Source organism: Salarias fasciatus, unplaced genomic scaffold, assembly GCF_902148845.1.
Source record: "Salarias fasciatus unplaced genomic scaffold, fSalaFa1.1, whole genome shotgun sequence".
NCBI lineage: Eukaryota > Metazoa > Chordata > Actinopteri > Blenniiformes > Blenniidae > Salarias > Salarias fasciatus.
Window position 1 is genome coordinate 33,908 of NW_021941312.1, and position 10,944 is coordinate 44,851.

The 10,944-nt window shown below is 54.8% G+C and overlaps 1 protein-coding gene across 1 annotated transcript; it reads left to right on the top strand.

The window, feature by feature from the left end:
• Window positions 1–3,767: 3,767 nt before the first annotated feature.
• gprc5c (G protein-coupled receptor, class C, group 5, member C) lies at window positions 3,768–7,465 on the top strand. Its single transcript, XM_030087014.1, has 4 exons — window positions 3,768–4,746; window positions 6,919–7,014; window positions 7,141–7,262; window positions 7,425–7,465. Exons 1-4 carry the CDS (start codon window positions 3,768–3,770, stop codon window positions 7,455–7,457), a joined length of 1,230 nt encoding a protein of 409 aa, XP_029942874.1. The 3' UTR covers window positions 7,458–7,465.
• Window positions 7,466–10,944: the final 3,479 nt, after the last annotated feature.

The window sequence follows — 10,944 nt, forward strand, 5'->3', positions numbered from 1 at the left end:
GAGGCAGTTTGTTCAGTCAGAACCAGACAGACTGTTTCCTGTTCATTCCAGTCAGAATGTCTGGATGTGGCTGTTTAACGTTTTCCTCTCAACAGATCTGAAACTGGAGTCACCTTTGTTTGGAATCAGGGCTCTATGGTTGTATCTCTACCTGCTCTATGATCAGGCTCTATGGTTGTATCTCTACCTGCTGTATGATCAGGCTCTATGGTTGTATCTCTACCTGCTCTATGATCAGGCTCTATGGTTGTATCTCTACCTGCTCTATGATCAGGCTCTATGGTTGTATCTCTACCTGCTCTATGATCAGGCTCTATGGTTGTATCTCTACCTGCTCTATGATCAGGCTCTATGGTTGTATCTCTACCTGCTGTATGATCAGGCTCTATGGTTGTATCTCTACCTGCTGTATGATCAGGCTCTATGGTTGTATCTCTACCTGCTCTATGATCAGGCTCTATGGTTGTATCTCTACCTGCTCTATGATCAGGCTCTATGGTTGTATCTCTACCTGCTGTATGATCAGGCTCTATGGTTGTATCTCTACCTGCTCTATGATCAGGGCTCTATGGTTGTATCTCTACCTGCTCTATGATCAGGCTCTATGGTTGTATCTCTACCTGCTCTATGATCAGGCTCTATGGTTGTATCTCTACCTGCTCTATGCCCTCAGCTGGACTCCAGAGGAGGAAAAACCAGCAGGAAGTGGTGAATTTGAGTAGCAGAGCCACGCCTCATATTACTGAAAGTAATGGTAATGGCAGTGTCACACTGGGAAAAGTAATGTGATTACTCACCACTGAAAATGGTAATGCCGTTAATTTGAACACTAATCCTCCCATCACTGGTCATCAGTCATGAGTCCAGTCATGACAGCAGCGCAGCTGTTGGGGCTTTCAGGATTTTTTTGGCTCTTTGCTTGCTGGACTCATGTTATGATGGCTCTTTACTTCCTGGGGGGTACTGCACAAAAGTAGGATAAAAACATCCAGGATAAATGAGAATGCGCGGCTTGAGTCAGCCTAGTCGGTGTTTTCTCGGATTAATCGGTTGCACGTTTGCTGAGCCAGGATGAAAAGACGCGGTGAGTCCAGCCCGGTGAGGAGCATCAGGATCAGGGGCGTCACGGCGTTCTTCAGAAGACCACCACATCGATCACAGAACCACAGATTGAAAATGGAACAAGGACGAGCGTCTTCCTTCACGGGGACGAGCAGCAGTGTGGACTGTACCGCGGCTGTGGGGGGGGGGGGGGGCTCACTTAGAAAGGGGGGGCAGAGCGAGGACTTTACACAAAACACGTCCATTAAGTTCACTCCATATATTCCAGCCTGTACGTCTGCTTCAAGTGACGTTTAAGGCACAGCGCCCCCACGCTTCAATGGTGAGGACAGGTACTGCACGCAGGCCGCAGCTTCATTACAGTGAAACAGTGGTAAATGGTAAATGGTGATAAATAGTGACGCTCAGATCAGACACTAAAATGGCCTCATTCTGCATATGACCCATGATTATGATCATACAAAAGTGATAATAATAAAATACAGGAAATACACGGGGGAAACAGCATTTTGCCAATATTTAGGATATTTATTCAAGAATATTTCACCTCTGTCGTGTTCTCTATTGAATCAGCTGTTCTCCTGCTGTGTTCTGTTTCATCCTCATCTGTCATGAAGAACAAACCTGTCGGCCAGAACAGAACCTGCAGCAGGTGAAAACCAGACATAGAAGTATTCTGCAGTCTGCTCAGTTACTGAAGTGTCGCCCAAAGAGCAGTTATCAAATGAAGTGATGAATCTGTTTCTTCTGAGAATGAATTTCTGTCTGATTTCAGCCGTTAAAGGAGTGGAGTCAGAATGATGTGGGACCGTTCACTCCTAAAGCTGGAGTCCTGAAACTGGACGATTTTCCTATTTTCAGGAGACAGTTCAGACAACATGATGCTGTCTGTTATACTGTGTCCATTTCAGTGGTGAGAGACATTTATCTCTCCTTTGTTTCTCATTTTACTCATTGTGTGGCTTCAGGGTTGTTTTATTTTATTTCTTGTTCTTTATTTTCTACATCAGTGTGGTTTAGTACCAACTTCATTAAGGTTTTTCCCATTGTCTTTACAATAACTGTGAACCTTTTATTGTAGGACTTGTATTAATGAAGAAAGGATTCTGAAACGTCTGTGTTGAAACTTATGTTGGTCTTCATATAATCTGAGCAACAAAATAATCCTAAAGTCAACCAGACCCTGCAGAAGCAGCGACTACAGCTGGAAGGTTTGGCTGCAGGAGGATTAAATGATGTAACGTGTAGAAAAATCCAGGAAATGCTGTAAGCCACGCCCACTTCTCTCAGACAGCAGTTTAATCTGATCCTGGTCGTTAGCCTGCTGTGGAGCAGCGAGCTGCAGAGGACAGATCACCATGGTGACTGGTCCGGGATCAACTGGGCCAGCTTTTGTGCAACCGACTTGAGGCTAACTTCAATCCAGGATCACCACAGGATCACCACAGGATCACCACAGGATCACCACAGGATCACCACAGGATCACCACAGGATCACTCCAGGATCACCACAGGATCACCACAGGATCACTCCAGGATCACCACAGGATCACCACAGGATCACCACAGGATCACTCCAGGATCACCACAGGATCACCACAGGATCACCACAGGATCACCACAGTTTGCCGGCTTAATCCCTTCTCCTGGTTTTGTGCAAAACCCCCCTGGACTCATGTTATGATGACTCTTCACTTCCTGGACTCATGTTATGATAAATGGATTTCACTTATATTACACTTTTGCCCAAAGCGCTTCACACTGCATTGTCACATTCACCCATTCACCCATTCACCCATTCACACACTGGTGGAGGCGGCTGCCATGCAAGGCGCTCAGTCCATCCACCAGGAGCAATTCAGGGTTCAGTGTCTTGCCCAAGGACACTTTGACATGCAGACAGGGGGAGACAGGAGTCGAACTAACAACCTCCAGATTGTCAGACGACTGCTCTCCCCACCGATCCACAGCCGCTGATGATGATGATGATGATGATGATGGCTCTTCACTTCTACTTTCCTTTACTTTGACTAAATTGGATCAGCTTTCTCATGAAGGAGAATCCACCTGGAAGACGTGTCGCTGTGCAGAACTTTGAGGCACCGCAGTGGAAACCTCTGGAGGACCCCTGCTGTGATTTGTGATGTGGTTTTTGTGGGATGGGTTTGTGATTACAGGCCACGCCTTGGATGAAGGCAAACATGAGAACCATTGAGAAGCAAGGTGCGTCATGAAGGCGCAGATAAGACAGCGTCCTCCAGACCGCCGCTGGTCTGACCTGACGAGGACAAAGAGAGGTCCTGGACGGAGACGCTGTTCTGAGGCGGTCTGAGACGAGCAGGCCGCCGAATGTTGACTGAAGCTGTTGATGATTAACGTCCGTTGGGAAAAGTCCAGAGTTTGACATTCCTCTGATGTTTTTTCGGATGAGTGGCCGCCGCTCCCCCGGCCTGTTGACTCAGGACGGCGTGGCGTTGACCGGTGGGCGGAGACGCTGATGTGTTGATGTGTTTTCCCCTCAGGTCTCCGTCACTCGCCGCCGTCCGTCCGTCTCTCCGGCTGTCTCTGGCTGTCTCTGGCTGTCTCTGGCTGTCTCTGGCTGTCTCTGGCTGTCTCCGGCTGTCTCCGGCTGTCTCCGGCTGTCTCTGGCTGTCTCCGGCTGTCTCCGGCTGTCTCCGGCTGTCTCCGGCTGTCTCGGCCCCTGCATGTCTTCAAACAGCACTCCGGTCGGCTGCGGCGCCGACGTGCTCTCGCTGTACTACGCCCTGTGCGACCTGGGCGCCGCCTGGGGGGTGGTGCTGGAGGCCGTGGCGGCGGCCGGCGCCGTGGCGTCCGCCGTGCTCTTCATCTCGCTGCTGGCCAGCCTGCCCTTCGTCACGGACGGCGCCCGCCGCAGCTCGGTGGCGCTCCACGCCTTCTTCCTGGTGGGCGCCGCCGGCCTCTTCCTCCTCGCCTTCGCCTTCATCGTGGGAAAGGACTTCTCCACCTGCGCGTCGCGGCGGTTCCTGTTCGGCGTTCTGTTCGCCGGCTGCTTCTCCTGCCTGCTGATGCAGGCCGTGCGGCTGAACGTCCTGTCCCGGCGCGGCGCGGCGCCGCGGGCGTGGCCGCTGTGCCTGGGCGCGCTGGCGCTCTGGCTGGTGGAGGTCGTCATCAACGCCGAGTGGCTGATCGTCACCGTGGTGCGCCACCCGCTCCGCCCGCTCAACGCCACGGGAGGCGCCGCCGCCACGCCCTGCAACATCGCCAACCAGGACTTCGCCATGGCGCTCATCTACGTCGTGGCGCTGATGGCGGCGGCGCTGGCGGCCGGCCTGGCCGTCATGGCAGGCGGGAGCTCCAGGTGGAGGAAGGACGGAGGCCTCATCTTCCTCACCGGCCTGCTGTCCGCCGCCATCTGGGTGGCGTGGATCGTCATGTACGTGTTCGGGAACGAGCGGACCGGGGGGCCGGCCTGGGACGACCCCACGCTGGCCATCGCCTTGGTGTCCAACGCCTGGACCTTCGTCCTCCTCCACACCGTCCCCGAGATCTGCCGCCTCACCGGGGACGCCGAGAACCGGCAGGACCCCGGACAGGACCTGTACCCCGGCCGGGCCGTCGGCTACGAGACCATCCTGAAGGAGCAGAGCGCCCAGAACGTGTTTGTGGAAAACAAGGCCTTCTCCATGGATGAGGACCCGCAAGGTACGTCCCCGACGGCGTCCTGCGTCCTGCTGGACGAGCAGCCGGTCCCGGGTCTGAGATCAGTGCTGTTTTATTGTAGCTGTGGTGGAAGCTGCTGGCAGGGCCTTCAGGGCCTTCAGGGCCCTCTGGGCCTTCAGGGTCTTCAGGGTCTTCAGGGCCTTCAGGGCCCTCTGGGCCTTCAGGGTCTTCAGGGCCCTCTGGGCCTTCAGGGTCTTCAGGGTCTTCAGGGCCCTCTGGGCCTTCAGGGCCTTCAGGGTCTTCAGGGCCCTCTGGGCCTTCAGGGTCTTCAGGGCCTTCAGGGCCTTCAGGGCCCTCTGGGTCTTCAGGGTCTTCAGGGCCTTCAGGGCCCTCTGGGCCTTCAGGGTCTTCAGGGCCCTCTGGACCTTCAGGGTCTTCAGGGTCTTCAGGGCCTTCAGGGCCCTCTGGGTCTTCAGGGCCCTCTGGGCCTTCAGGGTCTTCAGGGTCTTCAGGGCCTTCAGGGCCCTCTGGGTCTTCAGGGTCTTCAGGGCCTTCAGGGCCCTCTGGGCCTTCAGGGCCTTCAGGGCCCTCTGGGTCTTCAGGGTCTTCAGGGTCTTCAGGGCCAGCAGATTGTGGATCAGATTGTGGATCAGATTGTGGCTCAGATTGTGGATCAGATTGTGGATCAGATTGTGGATCAGATTGTGGATCAGATTGTGGATCAGATTGTGGATCAGATTGTGGATCAGATTGTGGATCAGATTGTGGCTCAGATTGTGGTCTACAGTGTGGTTGTTTTCCCTCCTGTTAATCAGTGACTCACTGCATCCCTGCTTCGCCTCGATTCCCAACAGAAGCGTTCATGTTTGCTCTGTCTCCATGGCAACAGAGGTGTGGCAACAGTCTCATCTGGGGAGGTGTTCGCCTGGCAGTGTGACGGCGCTGACGGTGTTGTGGTGTGGCAGTCTTAATCTCTGAAATCGTAAAAAAAAATAAATAAAATATATGTATATATATATATATATATATATATGTATATACACACACACATGTTTATATATGTATATATGTGTGTGTGTGTGTGTGTGTGAATATATATATATATATATATATATATATATATGTATATATATATATATAGATAGATAGATAGATAGATAGATAATAACTTATCAGAAGACCACATTATAACATATGAAGGAGAGACACAGCTGCAGCCAAGATCAACAAGATCAATAATGTGGTGTCAGAGGAGGAAGATGCTCTATAGTCTGATTCTAGAGGAGGAAGATGCTCTATAGTCTGATTCTAGAGGAGGAAGATGCTCTATAGTCTGGTTCTAGAGGAGGAAGATGCTCTATAGTCTGGTTCTAGAGGAGGAAGATGCTCTATAGTCTGGTTCTAGAGGAGGAAGATGCTCTATAGTCTGATTCTAGAGGAGGAAGATGCTCTATAGTCTGGTTCTAGAGGAGGAAGATGCTCTATAGTCTGATTCTAGAGGAGGAAGATGCTCTATAGTCTGATTCTAGAGGAGGAAGATGCTCTATAGTCTGATTCTAGAGGAGGAAGATGCTCTATAGTCTGATTCTAGAGGAGGAAGATGCTCTATAGTCTGATTCTAGAGGAGGAAGATGCTCTATAGTCTGGTTCTAGAGGAGGAAGATGCTCTATAGTCTGGTTCTGGAGGAGGAAGATGCTCTATAGTCTGGTTCTGGAGGAGGAAGATGCTCTATAGTCTGGTTCTAGAGGAGGAAGATGCTCTATAGTCTGGTTCTAGAGGAGGAAGATGCTCTATAGTCTGATTCTAGAGGAGGAAGATGCTCTATAGTCTGATTCTAGAGGAGGAAGATGCTCTATAGTCTGATTCTAGAGGAGGAAGATGCTCTATAGTCTGATTCTAGAGGAGGAAGATGCTCTATAGTCTGATTCTAGAGGAGGAAGATGCTCTATAGTCTGATTCTAGAGGAGGAAGATGCTCTATAGTCTGGTTCTAGAGGAGGAAGATGCTCTATAGTCTGGTTCTGGAGGAGGAAGATGCTCTATAGTCTGGTTCTGGAGGAGGAAGATGCTCTATAGTCTGGTTCTAGAGGAGGAAGATGCTCTATCGTGTAGCGGTCAGTACCCGTTAGCTCCTGGTTCTCGGTCAAACACCCTGATGATGAAGCTGCTAAAGCAGCCGCTGTGCTAAATGCTAATGCTAGCTGTGTTCCTCAGGGGCCAATCCGGTGTCTCCGTACAGCGGCTACACCGGGCAGCCGCGCAGCTCCGTGTACCAACCCACCGAGCTGGCGCTCATCAGCAAGGCAGCAGCAGCCGTGAGTGTGAGAGAGTGAGAGTGTGTGTGTGTGTGTGTGTTTGCCCTGACTCTGTGTGTATGTGTGTGCGTGTGTGTGTGTGTGTGTGTGTGTGTGTGTGTGTGTGTGTGTGTGTGTGTGTGTGTGCAGCCCCCACAGGACTCATATGACATCATCATTCCCAGAGCCTCTGCTGGCTCCGCCCACCGTGGGAGGAGCTCGCCGTCCACGCATGCTGAGAGCGCCGCCCACACCCAGCCCAGTGTAGGTCCCCCCTGACCCCCCAGACCCCCTCTGACCCCCCAGACCCCCCAGTCCCTCCAGACCCTGTGAGCTGCAGAGTTTGGAGTAAAGCGGTTCTGGATCAGAAAGCCCCGGTCCGGTTCTGGTTCTGTTGATGACTTCCTCCGTGTTGCTGTGTTTCAGGGTCCGGTCCTTCACAGGACGTCCCAGTGGTGAAGACGTGGCTGCTGGACTTCCTGGACCTGGATCTGTCAGAGGAACCAGGTCGCCCCCTGCAGGCAGCAGAGTGAAGCTCGATGTGAATGTCTGATTAAATTATTACATGAAGACTGACTCCTCCCACCGAGCCCAGGGCCCTGGCTTTAGACCCCCCAGAACCCCCAGAACCCCCCTAGAACCCCCAGAACCCCTAGAATCCCCCAAAATCTACCAGAATACCCCAGAACTCCCCCAGAACCCCCAGAATCCCCTAGAACCCCCCAGAATCCCCAGAATCCCCCAGAATCCCCCAGAACCCCCAGAATCCCCCGAAAACCCAGAACCCCCAGAACCCCCCTAGAACCCCCAGAACCCCCAGAACCCCCCCTAGAACCCCAGAACCCTCAGAATCCCCCAGAACCCCCAGAATCCCCCAGAACCCCCAGAATCCCCTAGAACCCCCAGAATCCCCCAGAACCCCCAGAATCCCCTAGAACCCCCAGAATCCCCCAGAACCCCCAGAATCCCCTAGAACCCCCAGAACCCCCCTAGAATCCCCAGAACCCCCAGAACCCCCCTAGAACCCCCAGAACCCCCCAGAATCCCCAGAACCCCCAGAACCCCCCTAGAACCCCCAGAATCCCCCAGAATCCCCCAGAAACCCCAGAACCCCCCTAGAATCCCCCAGAAACCCCAGAACCCCCCTAGAACCCCCAGAACCCCCCAGAATCCCCAGAACCCCCAGAACCCCCCTAGAACCCCCAGAACCCCCCAGAACCCCCAGAACCCCCCTCGAACCCCCAGAACCCCCAGAATCCCCTATAATCCCCAGAACTCCCCCAGAACCCCCAGAACCCCCCTAGAACCCCCAGAATCCCCAGAACCCCCAGAATCCCCCAGAACCCCCCAGAATCCCCAGAACCCCCAGAACCCCCCTAGAACCCCCAGAACCCCCCTAGAACCCCCCAGAACCCCCCAGAACCCCCCAGAATCCCCAGAACCCCCAGAACCCCCCTAGAACCCCCAGAACCCCCCAGAATCCCCAGAACCCCCAGAACCCCCCTAGAACCCCCAGAACCCCCAGAACCCCCCCAGAATCCCCAGAACCCCCCTAGAACCCCCAGAACCCCCCAGAATCCCCCGGAACCCCCCTAGAACCCCCAGAACCCCCCAGAATCCCCAGAATCCCCCAGAACTCCCCCAGAATCCCCCAGAACCCCCAGAACCCCCCAGAATCCCCCGGAACCCCCCTAGAACCCCCAGAACCCCCCAGAACCCCCAGAATCCCCCAGAACACCCCCAGAACTCCCCCAGAACCCCCAGAACCCCCCTAGAACCCCCCAGAACCCCCAGAACCCCCCCAGAATCCCCAGAACCCCCCTAGAACCCCCAGAACCCCCCAGAATCCCCCGGAACCCCCCTAGAACCCCCAGAACCCCCCAGAATCCCCAGAATCCCCCAGAACTCCCCCAGAATCCCCCAGAACTCCCCCAGAACCCCCAGAACCCCCCTAGAACCCCCCTAGAACCCTCCTAGAACCCTCCCAGAACTTCCCCCAGAACCCCCAGATTGACTCAGAACCCCCCCAGAACCTCCTGGTTCCTGGTCCTGAAGGTCCGGACAGGCTCCTCGCTGTTGTTCTGGTCTACAGGCCAAACAGCAGTGCAGAGTACCTGGACTTCCTGGAGTCCCTGGGAGGGGGACTGGACTGGGACCAGGGACTCCAGAGTTCTACTGGGGACTTCGGGGTTCTACTGGGGACTCCAGGGTTCTACTGGGGACTTCAGAGCTCTACTGTGGACTCCGGGGTTCTACTGGGGACTCCAGGGTTCTACTGGGGACTTCGGGATTCTTCTGGGGACTCTGGGGTTCTTCTGGGGACTCTGGGGTTCTACTGGGGACTCTGGGGTTCTACTGGGGACTTCGGGGTTCTTCTGGGGACTCTGGGGTTCTTCTGGGGACTCTGGAGTTCTACTGGGGACTTTGGGGTTCTACTGGGGACTCTGGGGTTCTTCTGGGGACTCTGGGGTTCTACTGGGGACTCCAGGGTTCTACTGGGGACTTCAGGGTTCTTCTGGGGACTTTGGGGTTCTACTGGGGACTTCGGGGTTCTTCTGGGGACTCTGGGGTTCTACTGGGGACTCTGGGGTTCTTCTGGGGACTTCGGGGTTCTTCTGGGGACTCTGGGGTTCTTCTGGGGACTCTGGAGTTCTACTGGGGACTCCGGGGTTCTACTGGGGACTTCGGGATTCTTCTGGGGACTCTGGGGTTCTACTGGGGACTCTGGGGTTCTACTGGGGACTTCGGGGTTCTTCTGGGGACTCTGGGGTTCTTCTGGGGACTCTGGAGTTCTACTGGGGACTTCGGGGTTCTTCTGGGGACTCTGGGGTTCTTCTGGGGACTCTGGAGTTCTACTGGGGACTCTGGGGTTCTTCTGGGGACTCTGGGTTTCTACTGGGGACTCCAGGGTTCTACTGGGGACTTCAGGGTTCTACTGGGGACTTTGGGGTTCTACTGGGGACTTCGGGGTTCTTCTGGGGACTCTGGGGTTCTACTGGGGACTCTGGGGTTCTTCTGGGGACTCCAGGGTTCTTCTGGGGACTCCGGGGTTCTGCTGGGGACTTCGGGGTTCTTCTGGGGACTCTGGGGTTCTTCTGGGGACTCTGGAGTTCTACTTGGGACTTTGGGGTTCTACTGGGGACTCTGGGGTTCTTCTGGGGACTCTGGGGTTCTACTGGGGACTCCAGGGTTCTACTGGGGACTTCAGGGTTCTACTGGGGACTTTGGGGTTCTACTGGGGACTTCGGGGTTCTTCTGGGGACTCTGGGTTCTACTGGGGACTCTGGGGTTCTACTGGGGACTTCGGGGTTCTCCTGGGGACTCTGGGGTTCTTCTGGGGACTCTGGGGTTCTACTGGGGACTCTGGGGTTCTACTGGGGACTCCAGGGTTCTACTGGGGACTTCAGGGTTCTACTGGGGACTTCGGGGTTCTACTGGGGACTCCAGGGTTCTACTGGGGACTTCGGGGTTCTTCTGGGGACTCTGGGGTTCTTCTGGGGACTCTGGGGTTCTACTGGGGACTCTGTGGTTCTTCTGGGGACTCTGGGGTTCTACTGGGGACTTTGGGGTTCTTCTGGGGACTTCGGGGTTCAACTGGGGACTCTGGGGTTCTACACAGCTGTGGACCGACTCCACCTGGTGGAGAGTTGGACCCGCTGGTGGAGGAGGAACCTGGACAGACCCGGCAGAACCAGACCTGTTGGAGGGTCTGGTGGAACCCTCTGGCAGCAGGGTTCTCGCCTCCCAGACCCTGAAGGACGCTGGGGACACCGAGTCCCAGTGGACCATGTCCTCCATGTCCTCCATGTCCTCCAGAGAACCTCCTGTGGACTTCGTTGGAGAACAGCAGGTCTTCCTTCCAGAGACGTCTTGAGTCCAGCAGCAGGTCCGAGTCTGGCGCTGGGCTCTCGGAGATCCAGGATCCGGTCTGCCGGGGTCAAGAGGT

Coding starts and splice junctions, on each gene's coding strand:
- gprc5c (XM_030087014.1), top strand. CDS start 3,768: ATGTCTTCAAACAGCACTCCGGTCGGCTGCGGCGCCGACGTGCTCTCG. Junction 7,015..7,140: donor GCTCATCAGCAAGGCAGCAG/CAGCCGTGAGTG, acceptor GTGTGTGTGTGT/GTGTGCAGCCCCCACAGGAC. Junction 7,263..7,424: donor CCGCCCACACCCAGCCCAGT/GTAGGTCCCCCC, acceptor GCTGTGTTTCAG/GGTCCGGTCCTTCACAGGAC.